The sequence below is a fragment of the Diadema setosum genome, chromosome 11, assembly GCF_964275005.1.
Source record: "Diadema setosum chromosome 11, eeDiaSeto1, whole genome shotgun sequence".
NCBI classification, from domain to species: Eukaryota; Metazoa; Echinodermata; class Echinoidea; order Diadematoida; family Diadematidae; genus Diadema; species Diadema setosum.
In genome coordinates this window covers 32,570,485-32,593,268 of record NC_092695.1, presented here as the reverse complement: position 1 = coordinate 32,593,268, position 22,784 = coordinate 32,570,485, and the positions used below count along the sequence as shown (strand labels likewise).

Here is a 22,784-nt window from a genome sequence, read left to right as displayed (position 1 = left end):
TGTCAAATGTTAAGTTATTGCATCTTGTCGAAAATCACACCTACTGTCCATGCCAGTGTCATTTAACATTGTTTGTACTTCATAAAGAAAATTTACAGTGTATAACGCTACAGAGAAAGCTCAAGTAAAGAAATTTGTACTTCATAAAGAAAATTTACAGTGTATAACGCTACAGAGAAAGCTCAAGTAAAGAAAGGATATTCATGTATTAACACCGTGATCTTTCTTGTACCATTCTTCCCCTGTGATTGCAGGTTTGCAAATAATCTTTACATTGGATGAAGTTGCGTTTGTACAGAATCTCATCTTTTATATTGAGGAGGCATATCGCATAGGGGTAAGTATTGTTTATCACAGTGAATTAAATATTAATTGCAGATCCTCACTGTTTTACCAACTAGTGTACCATTTATGTTGCTGCCAAGTTCTTGAGTAGGCCTAAACATAACTCACAGTTTTGTGATAGGGGTTGGATTAAGTGGCATAAAGTCAGGTTCAAATGGTTTTAGATCTCTGATACCAAAAGGAATATTTCATTTTGTATTTTGTCAATGTTTACACATGTTTAGGCCTATACAGATAACTTATATGGTCGAGACCATGGTTTGCATGGTACATCTGAAACAGATTAGTTTGTTTACACTAAAGATAGGCTCTCTCAGCATTCTTAGGAATGGTCAAGTGTAAAATATGTATGATTGTTCTCTTTTACATCCATAGGATTATGGAATCTGGGAGAGGGGTGACAAGACCAACCAAGGCTTGCCAGAGCTCAACTCAACTTCCATTGGCATGGCTAAGGTACTAGAATAAATAGAGCATTACCCTGAAAGATAGATACAGAATATGGGATGCAACAAATGCATGGCGTGAGCAGACGACTATATATTCCAATATTACTATCTTTTATAATTTTGGTTGTGTATTGATTTACAAGGGAAAGTAGTTTTAAAGCACCATTGAATGTTATAAAGACTCCTCATATCGAACCATCCTGGTGTCTGATTTTTCTAGAATGCAGCGGAAAGAATCTCTGGTGTGGGCAGACCATGAGAACATATGATATGCAGTGCAGAAAAACAAGTTGTTCATCTTTGTTAAGATGTCTATGTTTCCAGGAGAACTCACAGATGATGCCCTGAAAGTTACTAGTCACTGAATAGGCATGAGTACATTGATTTTTACCTCACGCATTGTGCATGCAATAACTACTCTAGAACAGCATGATTTTATAAGTGTTTCGAGAGCCTAAGAATAGGTTTGAACAAATGACGGAGGTACTAGTAATATGATAAAGTTTCCTCAGCCAGGTGTTTTACCATTACTTCCACTGATGCCATATTTTTCTCACTGGTTTAGAATTCAGCGGATACTTTGATTCATCACATGCATTTCATCCTTGTCACAAGTTGGATATTTTCACAGACTTTCAGCTGTGGAGAAAAGAGATTTTTTTTCTATGTCTGTTTGTCAAGGTTCCACGAAACTAGTCTTCATTTACCGGTAAATCCTGTGTGTTCATACCTAGGCTGCAATGGAGGCCATCAATGATCTAGATCTGTTTGGAGCGAGAGGCGGCCCCCGCTCGATGATCCATGTCCACTCGGACAAGATTGCCCAGTGCCAAGCCATCTTACACTCAATGTTGCCCAGGGAATCTAGCTCAAAGGTAAGAGGAAATCAAGAGAATGTGTCAGAGAGAAAGGCCTTTGTTTTGATTTAGAGAAATCCTATCAAGACAACATGCATACCGTTGTGATTATCACCATCAGGAGAGCCTTATTAGATGGTTTTCACATACTGTATAAGCTGTTATTTTCACGTGGGTTTAATTTTCGCAAATTTCGCGAATCACATTTCGATCGCAAATTTAACAACACGCGAAAATGCCTCCCTTTCCCTTTAGTCAACTTTTGCTATCTACTTTAAGTCTTCATATAAATTTGACACTGACTTAACACTTGATAACTACATTTGGGATTACGCTGTGAGCCAGAAGATCAGGTGCAATCATCAGTGATACAGTCCGTGTGTATATAAAGAAAAGACAAAGAAATCCTTCAGAATTGACAACACTTTCCTGTCGGGGACAGTTCCGGCAAGTTAATCGCCAGTTTCAGTGTACAAAAGTAACTGTAATCATTTTGTACCTGTTGGTTGTATGTCTCATGAAGTGCTGCTTGTGTTATATAACTCGTAGGAAATTGATGCGGGTCTGCTGAGCATCATCAGTTACCCTGCCTTCGCAGTGGATGACGAATCCATCGTGAGCTTGACGCGGCAGCAGATAGTGGACAAACTGCAGGGACGATATGGGTGCAAGAGGTTTCTGAGGGATGGACACAAGACCGCAAAGGAGGTACAGTGAGCATCATTTACAAGACAGTGACAAAAATAAAAGAGTGTGGCAAATCAAGTGCACCATTTTGGCCCAGAAATCAGTGCTCTGGGATATATAACGCAACATATAATTATAAGTTCTCACTGTCTAGCAATACTGACTCCACGTTCCTGACACTAAGATTGGTTTGCATGCTAGAATTGCTGTGCACATAGGTGAATGACCCCATTTTGAAAAATCGAGTAGATCACTCACAACATAAAAAAAAAAAAAAAAGGCATCAGATACTGCTTCCGAGTTTAATGTGCATGCATGTGCTGCCATGGTAATGATATTTGGAAGGCAGCTTTTGTATAGTGTTCATTTGCTGCAGAACATGCTTATAAAAGAATTGATTGTTTGTCAAAATATTAGTATAAGTCAGATGCCATCTTCAAAGGTCATACATCTATTATTAATCCATTGAGGATGAGCTAATACTGCTTTAACTCGAAATTCCCATAGACACCTGCCCAAGTATACTTGGGACTAGTCTTCATTGGTTTAAGGTGTTTGAATCTGGGTTCTAGTGATAACTGTCTTTAATGCTTTGATAGTCATTGTCTCGTTTTGGATGTGCAGCTTGGCGTGATAATATCTGCTTGTGGTGTATGGCTACCTACTGGTATGTGATTCATGTTTCCTAAATACAGTGCTCTGCTGAATTTTTAATCTACCAGTATTACTCCCTGCACTTTTATCCCTGTACAAGGCAATGGTATATACACTCAGCAAAAAAAGAAAGTAAACACTTTTTCACGTTCATCTTTCTCATAGATTATTTGACTAATAGCAATGTTTTATATACCACGTAAAAGGTAATTTAATTGGCTATCACACTAGTAGGTCAATAAAAAGGGAAACTTTACGCATGAGTGAAGACATTCGTTTTTCTCTTCCAAGGCACAAAAGTAAAAATTGCAAAAATGGACAACTTGTTATTCAAGCCTATGTGCTCTTCCATGTAACAATGAGAACAAACGACCAATCCATCACAATAAGAAATGCAAATTAATTTACAAAAATCAACCTATGATCTCTTTAATGTCTCTGCAACCCTCCAAAGATAAAGAAAGGCAAAACAATAATGGAAGAAGATGAAGAATCTTCAGTCAAATCCATAGTTAAAACACATAAAAGAAGAAGCAATGGTAACAAAGATGGTACAAATTTGAAATGTTATTCCAAATAAAGAAAATTGAAATAATTTTTCTTTAATTTGTCTCGTGCATTAACAAAGAAAATGAATGAATTCTGTCCATTTTAACACCTTTGCGTCTTACTCCCTATGTCATTTAATGTTTGAGTTGATAGAAAATTCTTATGTTCCCCCTTCAGTTTCCCCACTATGGTTTTGTTTGAGAATATAAAGAGAAACAAGAGAACGGAAACTTGTATCTCCTATTTCACTCATGTCTCTCATTGTGTTTAATTGGTCTTTTGTTATCATTGCTAACTTAAGGGGCATTTGTAAACAAATTTCAATATGTCAATTTCTGCAATTTTTACTTTTCTGCCTTGGAGGACAAAAGCAAATGTGTTCACTCATGCGTAAAGTTTCCCTTTGTATACACCTACCAGGTTGATAGCCAATTAAATAACCTTTAATATGGTATATGACACAATGACATTTTTCTAAATCTTCTATGAAAAATATGAACTGGAGAAAGTGTTTACTTTCTTTTTTTGCTGAATGTATGTATAAAAATGACTTCTACTATTGTGTGCTTGTGTCTGCCTTTTTATCATGTTCCCAACAAGGTGCTTCTTGGTGCTGCTCATTTTGATAAATGCAAGAACTTGTAGTGAGGTCTCCATCACATCAGCCTTTCATAAAGAAGAACCAGTCATTGTTGCAGTGCATGCTACATGTGACATTTGTAGTTGGCTTATTGTCTTGACGCATTCTTTCTCCAGGATCCCAACAGGTTATACTACGAGCCGGCCGAGCTGAAGATCTTTGAGAACATAGAGTGCGAGTGGCCCCTCTTCTGGACCTACCTGGTGATGGACGGGGTCTTTCGGGGGTGCAAGGAGCAGGCTGATGAGTACGCCGAGGCCCTGGAGGAAATCATGGTCCGGAATAGCGATGGAACGAAGATTGTGCCCGAACTCTACTACGTGCCCTCAGACAAGGTTTGTGCACTTTGGGGCATGCACAATGGAAACTCTTTATAGCACTGACCAATAGCTAATTCTTGTGCAAAAGACTCAGGAAACTCTAATTATAAGTGTATGTTACAATGATAACTCCTGAAGATGGATATTGATTATTCTTTCACACATCCCTATAATGAATCATAGAGGTAAATGTATGTGGGATCCCACTCAGTAGAGTGCTCAAAGCGCATACATACTATCATTACCCCGGTCTCTGGATACATTATTTCCCCCCAGCACTGACGGTGCTCACACTCTTCACTCCCTGGGGAGCATTCCAGGCAGTCGCCATTTTACAGACATGCATATGCTGATCAACCAACATAAACATTCTCATATCCTACCAGATACCCATTTATACTCCTTGGCGGAGAGCAGCAATATGGATAAAGTGCCTTGCTGAAAGGCAAACATGTTGAGTTTCGTGGGGCTCGAACCCACAAACAAAACCACGCTCATGGGATTCAGAGATGTATTAGAGACTCTTATCCATTCGGCCACGACACCTCCACTGTTGGTAGGGGGAAGCTATGAGAAACCTCTAGTTTTGTGTTATGAGTTCAATGACAACATAAAGATTTTTGTATAAGTAGCATCTGCAGTCTGATAGTAAGTTTTTGTTAATTTCAGACAGTATACTTCAACATGTCCCCCCCCCCCCCCCCCTCATATCCCTCTACCATCAGGTGGAACTGGAGTACAAGAACCCCCACAGTCAAGACCGGCTCCCCGGAGGGAAAATCCCCCAGCTGTGGGGACAGTCCCTCTACATCTTGGGCTCCCTCCTGAGGGAGGGGTTCATAGCCCCCGGCGAGATTGACCCCCTCAACAGGAGGCTCTCCACAGAGCAGAAGCCCGACCTCGTTGTGCAAGGTGGGTCTGGACTTGGATCGGACATTTTACACTCATTTAACAACTAAGTAACGATTAATGAGCTTTTGTGAACGGGCATGCGCAAAATGTATGAATATAAAGCCAATTGGGAATATTCATGTGTTATGTATGCTATGGAAACTCAACTATTATTGATAGCATTATTACTGCCCCTCTGTAGTATGTATGCTGATTAGGTCCACAGGGGTATTGATACTTACGAACAAGTGCTCACATCTACCATTGACATTGCTGTTACAAAAGGCATGTGGCTGTGTGATGTTTACCTTATGGACTTTGCTAATTTTGTGAAAAATGTAGAGCCCAAAGTTAATACGCTGGCTAGCAAAGCTGCAAAGTCCAAGATCTCTCAATTCTTTTAGGAGGTGAATAGAGCGTCAAAGTTTTCACTTTAATACTCAACTTCTTTGCCTATGATTGAACTCAGAAGCAAAGGTCTAATAAAAACAAGAAATCATGTTAAAACAAAAATCAAAACAATCAAGACAATGTCGAGGAGGAGAAATGTTGTTGGAATGAATGTTATGAATTTACCTTGTGATATCAGTATTTGTGTGTGTATGTGTATGTGCGTGGTGTGCACATACAATTTTCAAACATGTAGCAGGTACGGCCACTCGAGTTCTCAGACCATGTGCACATTTCACATCGAGCAGCTAAAGCTGCTTCCCCTCAAATAATGAGCTTCAGAAGTTTTGCTTTACTTTACTGTGCTATTAAAATTTGTTCCAGTTGCCTTGCTGGCTAAAGACAACTACATCCAGGAAAAGATGCGAGAGCATGGCTTCCAGATACAGACTGTGGCAGAGGTTGCGCCCCTCCAGATCCGACCAGCGAGGGCGTTATCCAGCATATCAAGACTTATGGGTAAATCTTTTGAGAGGATGAAATTAAATAAATGTAGTTGAAACAGGGCTTGGCTTTTTAACAGAAATTTCGATGGTTTCTATGGATAGTATTGACAGCTTGGTATCTAAAGAAGCAACAGCAGTGAAAGTTTTCATTGAGAGAATTTAAAGGCATAGTTTACCATTTGCAGATGAAACAAAAACCCAGCATTCGTGCTTTAAACTAGTTCTAAAATGCGAGTTAGGGATAGAAACAACCACTGTAAAAAACTGAATCCGTATAATCGATGTTAAGTATTGTTAAATACACAAAATGTGAACAATAGTTATAATAAGAATACTTCCAGATTAAACTGTCTACAGTTACGGTTTATTGAGAAAAAAACTGATATCTCCTTATATTTTAGGCTTGATTGCAAAAATTTTATATGGTATGTCGTTTTGTGATACAACAGACCTACACATATTCATCAAATGTGATATCTTGAACATTTTTGAAATCACTGCTCCCAAAGGTAAACTGGACCTTTAAAGATTTATCTGAAGAGCTCATTTTACTGTGAATGCAAATTTTCTATTCTTGCTGTTTTGCATTGTGTGGATCTTTGAAAGGTAAACAAGATTATTAGTTTGTTGCTTGGAGCATATAATCTCAAGAGCAACAACAAAAACAATTTGTAATCAAGGGATCAGATAAATGGGCATTTCATTATGTTATTATTCAATATGGTTATCCCAAGATTTAGTCTCATTATCATAGGAAATGCTGTCCCTCAACCTCAATATCACATTTGTTACACTTCTCTGTTCATTTTCTCTCTCACATTATTCAAAAAAAAGCTTGTGCTTTGCTGTGCTGTTGTGTTGTGTTGTCTTTAGGCTTCTACAAAGTTGATGCCCATAGCATCACATAATATTATGTTTAATTGTAAACTGGTTTGCCATGTATGAATACATATCAAAGAATATTGACAAATTCTTCGTCAAGAGAGTGAGTAGAAATTGTCAATTTACATGTATCAAATTGCCACTTTGATGCACCTAGGGCTGTCCCAGTGTATTCAGAGTATGATGAATTTTAGATTACCTTAGCCCTCATACCACCTTGTTCTCAACAGACACTAGCTAGCATTTGGTCACTGATTTTTGCTTCTACCTTTGCCACTATGCTGCTTGCTGCTAAATACAGGGATGGTGCAGTTTAGGTTGAGATGGGGCTTCAGGTTTCAAACGTTATTTGAAGTTGACTTTTTGAGATAATGAGAAACCTCTTACGAAATATAAAGAGCATATAATTCTAAGAGGAATTCAAAGTTTATTTGATGAAAATTGTTTTTGAAATGGTTGAGATGTCCAAAGCAAAGCTATCCTAATAAAAGGTGGGACCAACCTTTATTAGGATCGTTTTGTTTAACTTTTTTTTTTTTTTTTTTTGGATACCTCAGCCATTTCAGAAACAGTTTTCATCAAATAAGCTTTGAATTTCTCTTCGGATTGTTTGCTCTTTAAAATTTCATAAAGTGGTTTCTAAAGAGCTCACAAAAAGTTAAAAGCTGAATCCTCACCTCAACCAATACTGTACTATCCCTGTAACATGCTCGTTTGAACTCTGCTGAAATGTTTTGTTGTGACTTGATGAGACATGGATGTTTCATGACGCCCCTCAAAATCTATTTTCCTTGGAACTATTACACAAATATCTGCATGCAGGTCACAATGAAAAGCTTGGTCTGACTGGGAACGTGAACAAGGAAGTGGGGCTGCTGAGTACCAGCAAACTCTACGCACTGCACGGGACGGTATTGGCCTTCCTGCCCCAGGTAATCCAAGCCCCACAAGTGGATCCCTTTACTGAAAGTTGACACCCATGTTTGTACCAAGACATCCAGTCCACAAAGCTGCTCTTCACCCATGGACACAAGGAAGAAAAGTTTGGATGATTCTGTGATGAATTTGAGGTGTTCGGATAAATATCTGTAGATATGACCCCTGTTCTATAAAGCTAGGACAATGATGTGTGATCAATATAATTGGCACTGCTAGGAAAAGCACTGCAAGTTTTGAGTATTATTTTTGTCATTGCATAGATCAATATCATATGTGTCATTCATGTTTTGTTTATCATGTTGGACATTGCTGCTTATGTCTATGCGATTGACTCACATTTAAATGTATGCAACAGTCACTACTTGTTCTCGTGGTTCATGAAGCACAGTATTTCCTTGATTATTTAGGATTGCTATTCACTTGGGAACAATTCTGTGGGAGTTCTAATGAATTGTTAGAAACATGAGCCAGCCCTGTTTGCAACATAACTTGAAAGATGCACATCTTTTCTTCACAAAGTCATCATTTTGATTACTTTGAATCATATCCATATAGTCACAAATTTTATCTAATCATGAGCTTTGACAAATTTCATTTCATTTCATTTCATTTATTTATTGTCCATAAAATGGACAATTTTTGTGATTCAAGTGGCATACAATGTACATTAATACATACATATGTGATGAAAAATTGTGGGCTGGTCTTTTCAGCACCAGCTAGGCCCATATTATTGTCTTCAATTTTGTTTCGTTTTTTATGCCTCCGCCACGAAGTGGTGCCGGAGGCATTATGTTTTCGGGTTGTCCGTCCGTCCGTCCTTCCGTCCGTCCGTAATGAATTTTGTGGACAAGGTAACTATCGAATCCTGTTGAGGTATCCTAATGAAACTTGGCATGTATGTGTATTAGGGGATGAAGTTGTGCCTATCAACTTTTGGGTGCACATGCTCAAGGTCAAAGGTCAAAAGGTCAAGGTCAAATACATGAAATTTCACTATTTCCACCATATCTATTGAATGCCTGAAGATATTTTCTTGAAACTTAGTGGATACATGTATTACCCAATTAAGATTCTCTGGTGAAAGTTTGGGTCATGAGGTCAAAGGTCAAAGGTCAAAAGGTCAGGGTAAAATACATAAAATTTCACTATTTCCACCATATCTATTGAATGCCTGAAGATATTTTCTTGAAAGTTAGTGTATACATGTATTACCCAATTAAAATTCTCTGGTGAAAGTTTGGGTCATGAGGTCAAAGGTCAAAGGTCAAAAGGTCAAGTAAAAATATTAAAACTTCTTTTTTTTCTCCGTACCTTGGAAAATTGTTCAAGGTATCTTCATGGAACATAATATATACATGTACTGACTGGAAGTGATTATCTAGAGAATGTAGGGTTCATGGGGTCAAAGGTCAGGGGTCAAAGGTCAAGTGCAAGACTTCAAAATTTTACTATTACCCTCATATTTATGCAATGCCAGCAGGGTTATTTTTTTACACTTGGTGTATGCGTGTGTAACCTAATAGAAATTCTCTGGAAAGTTTTTTTTTTCTCTTTTTGCCTCAAAGGTCAAAAGGTCAAAGATCAAGTGAAAGTGCTGAACTAATTTTTTCCTCCATATCTCGAAAGTGGCTCAAGTTACCTTGAAACTTATACATATTATGCATGTTCTACCTGAAAGTAATTATCTTATGAATTTTAGGGTCAAGGGCCAGATGAAAATGGTAACAATTTACTATTCAATTCACAAATTGCACTTTTTCTCCACACCTGTACCTTGAAAATTACTCAATGCCTAAATGTATGAATGGGTCAAAGTCAAGTTAAAGTCCTTAAATCCCTAGATACATGCTCTCCTATTCATCCAATTAAACCTACGTCAAGGAAGGTGAACATTCAACACATTTGTGACAAACTTGTCATTCCAATATTTTGCCAATTTTGTGAAAATGTAATCACACAGTGTCCACATGTACTATCTAGACCTATTGGGAAAATCATGCATTATGGCGGAGGCATACCAGTCGCCAAAGCGACATTTCTAGTTTCCCCTTATTTTTTCTTTGCAAGATACCAGTCACAAAACTAAATGTGCATCATTGTGTTAATAAAAATGTAAGGATGTGTATTCAGGCTTAAAACCAGTGATTATCACCAGTATTTGACCACTTGTTGAGCTGACCTGTTTCACCTTTGTCTGCTGACCCTCTAGTTTATGGACCACCACCAGTTCTACCTTGCCCTGGACAACAGCCTCTTGGCCAGCATCTCCATGAATGACGTCTCCTACCTGAGGTACAACTGGCGGGAGCTTGGCCGACCCACCATCTGCATCGAAGTCAGGCCAAGCATGATGGGTAAGTAGTCCCAACAGTTTTAGTAGAGTGTGTCATGTTGCTTGCAACACTGGAAGATTGTCATGCGTCAGTGTCGGTGTTGTTGGGTTCAAACATGTGTTCATAAACTACATACATTATTGTTGACATATCAAGGTATATAATTCTCGGTATCGCCAGTGCCTGGGTGCTGTGCAGCGAGCATCACTTTAAATGCATTATAGGATAGCTTAGGGGACAAATTTGCATCCGGTTTTGGCTGCATATATTCCGTCTCTATCCAGGTGGTTTTTTTTTTTGTTTTTTTTTGTTTTTTTTTGTTTTTGTTTTGTTTTTTTTGTTTTTTTTTTAAGATCTCATCCCTCTCCATCATGTGACCAGTACATTGAAGCCTCAAAGTAGTTTTTTTTTTTTTTTTTTTTTTTTTTTGCGCGTTGGCGACACTGAGAATTCTGTAGGTTGGAGAACGAGAGAGTTTGGGTGTGTGTGATTGTGCTTGTGTTTTTGTCTTGTTTGTGCCGTTGTGTGTTTCTGTAGGTGTGTAAACTGTTATGCTCTGTATTTAACTGTGTTCATGATCAATAGCTTTACAGCCTCTGGTTTTCCTGTCGGGAATAGGATGCAACTCAAATCACTCATTGTCACAGGTGTATGTTTCACACTTCAAATCAAGCAGTGTAGTCTTTTATGCATGTAAAAGCATTTGGAGCCTTCGTTTTATTTCATTTCATTTACTCATTGTCCATAAAATGGTAACTCTTCATGAATCAAGTGGCATACATAATTACACATATATAGAGCACACATTTCAAAATGAAACACAAAAGATGAGAAAAAACACTAATTTCATTCCTTCATTATATAAATAACACAGAAATCTTGACACCCAATAACGAAAAAATACATCTACAACATAAAATATTGCACCTGTTTCTTCTAAATGAAACCCACACTTGCGGATAATGATGACTTTAACTTTTATTGCTGTCTGGAGGGGATCATTCTGATTTACCATTTTTCTAATCATAATTGTTGGAATGGCCAGAGGAGGATGAGCTGCACACCTCCATGCTGAACCTCTTCAAGAAGTTCCAGTCAGGCTATGTGAACGGGGTCCAGGTTCAGATGAGGAACCTTTCGGACCTCATCAGCACGTCTTGTGTGGAGAAACTCAGCTACCTCGAGACGAGCCATCATCCAGGTAAATTGGAGGTGGGATGAATGGGGACCGCTGAGATGCGCATTGTAGCAATACTGTAAAACATATATTCGCAGCATGAAAGTTTCACGAATTGGAGCCAACATTCTTTTTCGCGGCATGAAATTTTCGCAAATTGCCATTGGCATTCAATGAATACAGTTGAGAAAATTTGCAAAATTAAAATGCATGTGAACATTCCTCATTTTACAGTAGTCTTTTTGCATGTTTGGACAAAGCCAGTTCATCTCGTCAGGTGAACTCTTTGCATCAATAGTATGTCAAAAAATGCGCACTCTGCCAATTTCCTGTCTCTCTCAGCATTATGTTTCAATGTCTCATGTGAATTCGGCAAATGATGCACCACGCGTTACCCCGGGGTACCGTAGTACCCCGGATTACCGCGTTGTGTAGCGCCACCTCACGTCCATTCGAGAACAGTCAGAGAAAAATGCATGCACTGTGTGCGTGTACATAGTCCTTCCCATGCCACTGCATGTTATACTATGCGTGCATGAAAGCTGCGATACCACTAGCGTGTGCTATAGTGTAGTGCAGTGCAGTGGCTAGTGCGCGCTAGCTCCAGCACCAAAATAATTTCCTCTTTTTGGCACCCAGGGTACAACCTTTTTAAAAAAATAAATAATTCAACAAAATGGCTGATTTTTATTTGGTACCCCGGGATACCATTTATGTCATCAAATAACATGAACATATAAAACTCCACTGCACTTTTTCGCATTGAGAAGTCATGTCTCAGTGGCTTTGCAACATTTTATGTGTAGTGTGGTCCTTTAATTGTAGAACATTGTACTGTAGAAGTGGTATGGGCAAGTAAAGTCACTTCAGTTTGATATTATGAAAGGATGATAATACTGGAAACATTGAAATATTTGTGATACATTAATTTTCGCCTATTTCATGCTAATTTTGGCTAGCACGAATTCTTAAACCTACAAAAATATCTTCGTGATTGTCGTTGCAAATTTTGAACTTATTAAATCGTGAGCGTAGATCACACAGTGTGAACACAAGAATTGGCGAATATGCTTTTGAGCTGCTCGGTGCAAAAAATCAATCGTGCAGCAAAAATATTGATGTTTATAGTATGCATGAGGTAATAATACTTACTAGATGCTAGTAGAGGTATAAGTAAAGATATTGATGTTGAGATCGACAGTGGTGAACATGCCTGTATTCCTCTTCCACTCACACACAAGGCTTGGAGATTTCCCAGTTCCTGGAACCGTCCAACCACGTATCTGAGCCCAGCCTGCGAGGTGCCGTACATCACCACCCGCCCCACCACTATGACCAGGACTTGGACGTGGCCCTGGTGACGTCCACGCCAATCGACATCAGGGGCACCCAGACCGGGGCGAAGTCGGAGCAAGGCGTTAAGCGGCGTTCTTCCTTTCACGGCAGCATTCAGAGGACTCGCTCCATCCACATTGAGGACAGCTCGGCACACCAAGGTAACATATCTTTACTAGAGAATTTTCAACTCTCAGCTCTCAAGTACATGTACAACCAAAGAAGGCATTACAGCTATTTAAATGTGCATGAAATTTGATGTTGCGTGCATGAGGATCCAAACTGATGACAGCCAGAGGTAATCCACTTAAAGGGATTTTTTTTCCCTTAATGTAGGTAGACCTTCGTTTACATATATTTATTTTGTGTTTACTGCAAGATAGTTTTCTGGTTTGTCAATGAGTGATTACATATTTTGTGGATGTTTCTTTTTTCTCATTTATGACTGCATATAAACGTTGTATTTAATTCAGCTCTTGACACAATTGAAAGTATCATATTTCATGAGTATTTTTTTTTTCAGGATGACCCATTCAAAATGAAGAATCACCCCCATTCTCAAGATACTGTCTTTTCTCTAGACTTCATAGAGTGCCCAACCACTCTCCGTTGACAGTGTGCTAAAATACTGTCAATATAAGGTCTGAATTTGATCACATAGGAAGTCACATTTTAAGGCCCAAAGGCTTTATTTCACTGCAGTTAAGTATTTTTATTCCCATTTTGTTTATTTAAGATTTTGAATTTCTTACATTCCATGTCACTCAGAGCAAGAAATTCACGACGTGTTCATTATCTCCATACTTTATGAAGAAGTAGATGCCTTGAAATGGACTGGCATAGAATAGTGCATGAAAAATCTGCTGGATGAATGTTGGTTGTTGTTATTATGGGTCAACCAAGGAAAGGAGAATATAACCCCTTTTCATGTCTTTACACTGTGTGGCTATACTATCTACCCCTCTCCCCTTCCTGTGATTTCAATCTTGTCTGTTCTTTATTAAGGGTAAGATGATGAGCTCGCATGTGTTCTGGACCAAGTGGCATCATTTATGTCTGAAAAAAACCCCTAAAAACCATTTTTTTTTCTACCAAGAAGATGACTGTTCCCATTAATCTGTAACTCAAGATAAATGGAATGTCATTGACTTTTACTGCTGAAAGTAGAGAGCATTTAGCCATACAAGTACCTAACTGCCATACACGTATAAAGTACCTGCAGAATTGCGTATGTAGACATTTTCCTAACAGACATGAAAACATATGAACAACTTTAGTTATAACTGCCTCATGTGAAGGTGTGAAGTGTCTGAGTGTGTTATAAATTTTGTTCAGGAAGGCACACAATGGCTTAGGATATTCAGTTGTTGCATCTAACCCTTTTTGCCCAGCTGTTTGTAGTTGTGGCATGGTGGCTTCTTCATTTATATGTGAACTTATGATATTTAGTTTCAAATGGGACTTTGAAGCCAGCTAAAAATGTTGCTCCAGCTCAAAAGCATATTAGTGAAGCCTCGAGGTACACTTGGCTTGCTGTTTAAGGAATTCTTTCGCCTCCCTGTGAATGGTGCCATTAGTCATTATTCTTTTTGTTCTCCATGTAGTTCCCCAAATGCATGCTCAAGCTCCCCACACGCTTAGATTGTAATGCAAGATGCAGCATGTGTGCCCTTTTCTTAATTTTCACACACTTTAGTAAGATGTGTGCTCTAGATAGTTTGTATATCACAGTCCACTATATGTGGTATTGATGTTTATGAGTGCTAAACATAATTGGGATTGTTGACTTGGTAATTATGCATTTTGGGTAAAATTTGTCAATATTTTGATGTTTGCACTCACTTCTTTGTCTGTTGTGTCATGACCTGTCTTTTGTTGTCATCTTGTCCCTGGGAGCTTAGCCTCTCTGCCAGGCTTTTCTATAATTTCCTCCTCTGGTAAGACACTTTGTTTTTATTCACTTGTTTGAAGCACTCATTGCAAAGAAAGCAGTTGCTAGAGCCTGCAAAGTCACCTCATCAGAGATGCCAACTTTTATTTTTTGCCAAATATACTTCAGTTTTTGTGGAAAAATGTTTGTTTGTTTGTTTGTTTGTTTGTTTTTTTCCAAATTGAACTACATTATGTACTGGAACTCCATATATGTGTATTGCAGAAAAGGTAGAAATACTGTTTTTTCGACCAAATATATTCCTTTTCCGCCCTCGGAATACTGCAGTATTGTTTACAAGGTTGGCATCCCTGCCTCATAATCACCAAATGAACAAATTTCTGTTAAAGGAAACCCAAACCCAAAGAGAAATGTGGATTGAGTGAAAGCAGCGACATCTGTAAAACACATCAATAAAAGCTTGAGGAAAATTGGAATATCGATGCAAAAGTTATGAATTTTTAAAGTTTTTATGTTGACACTGCTGGATGAGGAGACTACTAGAGGTTATGGCGTACAGCTGTATGTGTAGACAACAATATAAAGAAAATATAAAGGGAATTTCACAAAAATTCCTTTTTCATGAAAATCACACATTCCATCAACTTCTTACTGACATTATGTTAAGGGTAGCAATTATTCCCTCTGCTTTTTGGAAAAGGTTAGTCAAGTGCTCTTTCATTATACTAAAAATGTGAATTTTTGTGGAGTTCCCTTTATATTTTCTTTGTATTGGTGTCCACACATGACATCATATCCTCTAGTAGTATCCTCATCCAGTGGTTTCAACACCAAAACTGTAAAAAAAATCATAACTTTTGCATCGATTGTCTGATTTTCCTCAAACTTTTCCTGATGTGTTCTACTAATGTTGCTGCTTGCACTCAATCCACATTTCTCTTTGGGTTTGGGTTTCCTTTAAAGTGCATGCAACATTGCAGTGCATCCATGAATGCAAAAATTCATACAATGGCATGAAAGGAGAAGTAGAAAAAAAAGAAAAAAAGAACACCTTGCATTACGCAGAATGTTCTCTTCATTATTGTAAAGCTACCAAAAAAAAAAAATCAAAGCCTGAAAATAACAACTTCAAGATTGAAATGTGTTTCTGGGGGTGAGGAGTAGCAGAGTTTTTTTTTTGTTTTTTTTTATTATTATTATTATTTTTTTTTTTACAAGATCACCTATTTGCTTATGAATACAAGGCAAGGATGCTGTTCATAAGTGTGAAGTCAAGGGAGGTTTATCTCCTTGAAGATCCAGTTTACCTTTGGGAGCAGTAATTGAAAAAAAAATCAAGATATCACATTTGATACATATGTGTAGGTCTGTTGTATCACAAAGCATCCTACCATTAAAAAAATTTCGCATTAAAGCCTAAAATATAATGAGATATCAGTATTTTTCTTAATAAACCATAACTGAAGACGGTTTTGTCTAGAAACATTTTTATTATAACTATTGTTCACATTTTGTGTATTTGACAATACTTAACATCGATGATACGGATTCAAATTTTTACAGTGGTTGTTTCTATCCCTAACTCACATTTTAGAAGAATTTTAAAGCACTAATGCTGGGTTTTCATTTCATCTGCAAATGGTTAATTATGCCTTTAAAATCATATTTTTTTTGGAAATGGTTGTACACTAAATTGATTGTGGAACTGTGGCCAAGATAGGAGATAAAAAAGTGATTACATGCATTATTCCTTGTGGCATATACAAATTAAGATGGTAAAAGTATATAAACCATACACTTCTGGGTTTTCTTTTTTTTTTGTAACATTGTCAAAATAGTTCTCATGGAGAACAGGTGGAGTTTGTGTGTGTGTGTTGTTGTTGTTTTTAAATGACATTTGAAATGTTTATTTAAGCTTCATTTCCACACACACCTACAACACACACACACACACAAATATGATAAATGTACATCAACACTTCACTTCCCTTAATAGCATGTCAATGCTCTGTATTTCATGTAACGGGTCTCTTGATTGTACTGACTAATGAAGAGGAAAATACATGTATTGTATTATGTTGGGGAAAGCAAGGCTGTATGAGCCTTGGTTTTCCACTCTATAATTGGTCAGAGTTTCTTACTGTGACTGAAAGACATTTTTACTTTGTTTGCAATCATTGGGGGTGATTTAGTCACTCCCATATGCATTTTAGCAACTACTACTTATCCTCTGCTTCTGCCCTATATGATATGGCTAAAACTTTCCATGTACAGCCTGTAAGTTGTAGGTTGTTCCCTACCATCTGCTGTTGCTGTAGTTGCTACTCCTGTTGCTCCATTTACTTCTTTTGTTGTTGCTACTCCTATTTCCCCCACGACCTTCAACCGTCACAATGTTGCCAGTTACTGTACTTTCCGTCACAATGTTGCCAATTACTGTACTTTCCGTTTTTCCACACCTTATCAATACTTTGAATAAATTCCACACACACTTAGTTGATTTACACCTAATGTATGTAATTTACTCACGCGTCCAATTCTACTTGAGTATGTCAGCGTATATCCTGACATCACACCATCACTATTGATGCAGTGTAAAGTTTGTCCGTCAGCACTTCCTCTGATATTCATTGTGTCTCTTACGTTACATAAATGTACTGCTCTTGATATTCTTCAATCATCCACATCCTCTACTGCTACTCCTCTGTCCTTTCCCTACTTGCCATCCATTTTCCTCTTTTCCTTTTCGTCCATTGCTTGTCCTCCTCTCCCAATTCATCGTCTCCCCACTCCGTCCCCGCCCGTGCCGTGGAAGACACTCGGCCTCAGATGCACCTGCTGAAGCGCAAGGCCTCCATTCACTTTAACATGCCCTCCATACGACACGTGGAGTCCCCCACCCACCACCAGCGCTTTCTCCAAGACCCCCTGGGCGGCGGCCAGCGGGGTAGATCCGCCCCCGTGAGGATCCCCCGGCAGAACGCCCTCGAAGGTAACGTGATCGAGGAAGACCCTGACGAGGCGTTTGGCTCTCCCTCCCCCAAGTTGGCACAAGAGCGCCATTACATGAGCAGCAGCGGTATGAAAAAAAAAAAAATCCCCCCCCCCCCAAATTGACCCTCCTAATAATACAAATTCCCTTGAACTGTTTTGCCTGCTGTTTGCTCATCAGTGACTCGACATGTTTGGACTCCAGTCTTTGCATCATGCCTCATGGGTTATTTCCTGGTTTTATTGAGTCAAGCACATGTATGAGCCCTGTAGAGTACCTGTGCATTGTTTGATTGATTTGTTAGTTACTTGGTTCTTTTTTATTTTCATTTTATCATTCTTATTGTTTTGGATCATGTGAAGGGATAGATGGATTTGACTTTAATACCTAGTTTTGTCTTTGGTAACTGACATGCCGTTATGGGGGTTGCTGTGTGAATAGGTATCATGCCAAAACTCATTCCGATTGCATTGAAAACATGGATGAAAGTTGCAGAAAATAATTTTGCTGGTCTATATAGCAGTTACATCTCTTTGATGCTAGTGCTTGTCGCCGTTAAACACCGATCCTACTATTAACATGTAGAACATTTCATTATAAACGGGGGATTTGCCTTTAATAGTAAGCTTTGAGGTATCCACTTCTTAAAGTAAAAGTTTGTTTGGACTGGAAAATGTCATTCTTCAAGCATACATTTTGAGCAATGTGCATGGAAACTTATAATCAGTTCATCAAATTTTAAGATAGCATGCTCATGCTTGTCAGATATATGTATATGCACATGGTAAGCAAAACTTCTTCAATTTCCCCCCCCCCCTCAAATGCATGTACTTTACATGCTATTGTAAAGAAAAAAGAAGAACACTTGGACCTAGATTGGTGATTAATATGGCCTTTTCCTGAGACTTGCATTTGACATGCTCACCCTTCCAGACGTGCATGTTCTGCAATCACACAGACTGTCACAAACTCTTCACCACCAGCAGCTGGTATTTCAGTCCCATCATGACATACCATCACTTATTTATTTAGTCATCCGAGGTTTTTAGATAGAGCCATCCATGTTAGCGGGAACGGTAGGCACTGACAAACATGCATGAGACAATAGCGGAGAGCCTGTTGGTTATTGCCAACAACTTTTAGTATTACTAGTTCACTCCATGGTTTCTGTTGTTTTTGTTATATATTGACCATCACCATTACAACAGACATTTCAGTACAATAGAATACAGGGTATTTTAGACTCTCTGATCAGGTCCTTTGTACGATAGAACTATTAACTTCATTAATTTTTTTTTTTTTTTTTTTTGGGGGGGGGCCTGGTTTGGACAGTTGGCCCCTTATAAAGCCTTGTGCAGTTTTTGTTACTCTTTGTAGCGCCAAACTCAGTTCCATTAGTTGATTTTCAGTGAAGTAAACTCATAAGAATGTCCAAAGTGGGAATTTAGTCATGCATCTAGACACTATTGAAGAGTTGTTTAGTATGGCTTGATAGAGTTGTTTTCAATTTTGAATATAATACCCCTTGCTCACTATTTGGTCATATTTTTGCAAGATGTTTCTTTGGCTTCACTTCGAAATTTGTAACAAGACAGGTGCTTTGCCGTGCTCTAATCAAGATGTTTTTATCCAATATTGGCTCTTGGTCTAACCATATGATTGTCTAATGTTGGCCCCTTTCTTATGGTGAAACACACTTCACGCTGACTTCCTGTAACAGGTAAATATAAATTGCTTCTGTCAGCAAAGTCTTTGAGAGTCATTACTAATAATACCCGCTGGTACCCCTGTATTCTTCGGTAGCACATTTGTAATAGCAATTAATAGTGCTTTCTCGTGTCCTGTGATTTTTCTGTCAAATGAGCTGTAGCTAGTAGACGTTGCAGTATAATACAGCTGATCTGACTCTTCTCCTCTTCAAACTCTATCACCCCAGGAAAGATGTTAGGACGCTTTAATTTCACTTGTGAGCTGGATTGGGGCAATCTGTTTTTAATCGTAGGGCAAGTCAACTGCAGAAATTCATGCTGTAAAAAAATGCACATGCAATTACAATAAAGTTTGCAAAGGAAATAGAGTGTTGATAGTTTTTATTGTGGCAGCAAGAGCTAATGATAGATGCAGATTGAGCAGTATGCTGTTCTTGGCCTTATTTTTGTTTCTTCTTGTTGTTATCTGGAAACTGTTTAATTCAGGCAGCCAGATTTTATCCACTTGCCCATGTGACCGTGTCAGGAAAATGGATGTGGTCAACAGTAGTGTTTTTGATTGCTTTTATTTTATTTTTTTTAATTATTATTCTCTGCTTTATGAAGTCATCAACTCAGAGGATTTTATTTTAAAATTTAGATGCATTCAGTTTCAGATTAAGTTTAAAGAGATTTGATAGTGTGTGATGCAGAAGCTAAACATTCTATAAGTTTTCATTGTTCATGATTCAGAGTGGTCAAGAAGATAGAAATAGATACAAACATTTATTTGCTGTCTTTTTTTTTTTCCTTTGATAAATATGCCATATTTTAGACTGCATGTATCTGATAACACTACATGCTGATTACTTAAATTAACTTAACGATACTTTATCTGAAAGGCTGCTCATGTAGTAATGATGAGCAGTAAATAATGGATGAGGATCTCACCTAACATTGTGTGTAGATTATATGAATAATGTCCACAGTTTTAAAGTCTCTTTCTGTAGAGATTTTCCTTACAATTTTCTGTAGAGATACACATATGTCTATAAAAAAAAGATAAAAATAGATAGAAGCCATACATTCGAGATCTGTAACTTTTAGGATTCAATAGCAGCTATTTTCACTGCAATTTGCTCTGTTTTGACCACTTGCTAAGCATTAGACATGCTGCTGCAGTGGGCGCCTTTATACACTTTTCTTTTTTGTGTGATATTCAATCTGCAGTAAAATTTTGTCAAATCGTGTTTGTGTTCTTCCTGTGTACTATTGTAGGTAGGGCTTTATGTAAGGGCTGTCTATATAACTTGTCTTTTATTCACTAAACCAGTATGTGTCAATGGTCTTAAGTAGAATATGATTTGTATAGTATTTTACATCTCTCTGTTTCCCAATGTGCTGTGAGAAACTAACTCATATTGTCAATTCCACTTAATATTTTTCGCCTACTTCAGCTTCTTGTCCTATCCTCTTCTTGTGCAACGATTTTTCAAGCAAATGTTTGGCAACGTGGGCCTACAAGAACTGTTTCAGTCACTCCTCATACTGAATGCATGTTTCATACCTTGTATTCAAGAAGAGAAAGGGTGATTCTGTATATTATCAGCAAACATCTTAAACCCCAAATCAACCAAGCTAGCCCAGGATGTCATTTTGGGACCTGACATGATATGAACTCCTGTGATTTTCTGTGAGTTTCGTGATGCATGTTCAGAAATTATTAAAGAGGAAATCCACCCCACCCCCTTAAAAAAAAATAAACTGTAAAAGAGAGAGGAAAAAAATGCCCTCCAGAACATAGCAAAGATGACAAAAAATCGAATGAGAAATAAGGAGGATATGACGTTTTGAAATTTCACATTTCCTAAGAAAACATTCCTTGACCAGTCCATATTAATATTTAAATGAGCTTGTTGATGATGTCATGCCCTCACCATTTTTCATTGTACGTTATGCATGAAATTCAGAATTTTTTTTTATTTTTATTTTTATTTTTTTTATTTTTTTATTTTTTAGCTAATACAAGTAAAGCATATTCCCACACAAAATATATCAGAGTTAACATTTGTTCTTTTTTTATTTTGGGTGGTTTTAAGGCAAGTTTTAAATTTACACAGCTGAAATATGAGATTTTTGTCATCTTTGTTTACAAAATGAGTAAGAAATTGTGAGAGCATTACATCATCAACTTTGCTGATTTGAATATTCATATAGACTGGTCAAGAAATGTTTTTCCAAAGTTTTTGAAATTCAAAAATGTCATAACTTCCCTATTTCTCATCCTATTTGATCATTTTTAAATTGTGAGAGCATTACATCATCAACTTTGCTGATTTGAATATTCATAACGACTGGTCAAGAAATGTTTTTCCAAAGTTTTTGAAATTCAAAAATGTCATAACTTCCCTATTTCTCATCCTATTTGATCATTTTTACACCGTCTGTCCGTAACGCTACAAAACTTGAATATCTCTCTACTGAGGACTTTAATTTCAATCAAACTTGGAGGGAAGAGTGGTTATACAAAGTTACACAATTTACCGAACATGAAGGTCACCTCAAGGTCAAAGGTCACAGGCAGGGTTCAATGAACTTTAGGGCCCAATGGCGGTAATGGTAAGTTTTTACGGCGCGTTTCCATTATGGCTCATACCTTTTGATGTATATGTCCGTTTGTGACCAAACTTGGATGGTAGATGTCCCTTGGGGATTTGAAAGTCACCACGAGGTCAAAGGTCACAGACAGGGGTCAACAAACTTATAGGGCCCAATGTTAAGTTTTTATGGCGTGTTTCGATTATGGCTCATAACTTTTGATCCCTATGTCTGTTTGCAACCAAACTTGGATGGTAGTTTTCCCTTGAAAAGTTGAAGATCATCACAAGGTCAAAGGTCACAGTGGTCAACGAACTATTGCAAAACATATATTCGCGGCATGAATTTTTCGCGAATTGGAGCCGACGGGCTTTTTTGCGGCATGATATTTTTGCGAACTGCCACTGGTATTCAATGCATATAGTGTAGACAAGGACTTTCGTGTGCATTTTAATTTTGTGAATCTTGGCTTGCGAAATTCACGAAATTAAAATGCACGCGAACATTCCTCGTTTTACAGTATTAGGGCCCAATGCTAAGTTTTTACAGCACGTTTCGATTATGGCTCATAACTTTTGATCCCTACGTCCGATTGTGACCAAACTTAAATAGTAGATGTGCCTTGGGGAGGTGAAGGTCATCACAAGGTCAAAGGTCA

At 37.9% G+C, this 22,784-nt stretch overlaps 1 protein-coding gene across 1 annotated transcript in view; it reads left to right on the top strand.

Annotated features, from left to right (window-relative positions):
* The window catches only part of LOC140234791 (probable phosphorylase b kinase regulatory subunit alpha), a 62,446-nt gene that overhangs the window by 2,411 nt on the left and 37,251 nt on the right, over nt 1-22,784 (top strand). Inside the window, exons 4-15 of the mRNA XM_072314827.1 lie at nt 255-337; nt 721-801; nt 1,529-1,669; nt 2,201-2,359; nt 4,298-4,516; nt 5,227-5,413; nt 6,167-6,301; nt 7,993-8,102; nt 10,322-10,466; nt 11,491-11,646; nt 12,864-13,118; nt 17,664-17,927. Coding sequence (XP_072170928.1) covers nt 255-337; nt 721-801; nt 1,529-1,669; nt 2,201-2,359; nt 4,298-4,516; nt 5,227-5,413; nt 6,167-6,301; nt 7,993-8,102; nt 10,322-10,466; nt 11,491-11,646; nt 12,864-13,118; nt 17,664-17,927 — 1,935 coding nt within the window. The remainder of the gene's footprint in view (nt 1-254; nt 338-720; nt 802-1,528; nt 1,670-2,200; nt 2,360-4,297; nt 4,517-5,226; nt 5,414-6,166; nt 6,302-7,992; nt 8,103-10,321; nt 10,467-11,490; nt 11,647-12,863; nt 13,119-17,663; nt 17,928-22,784) is intronic.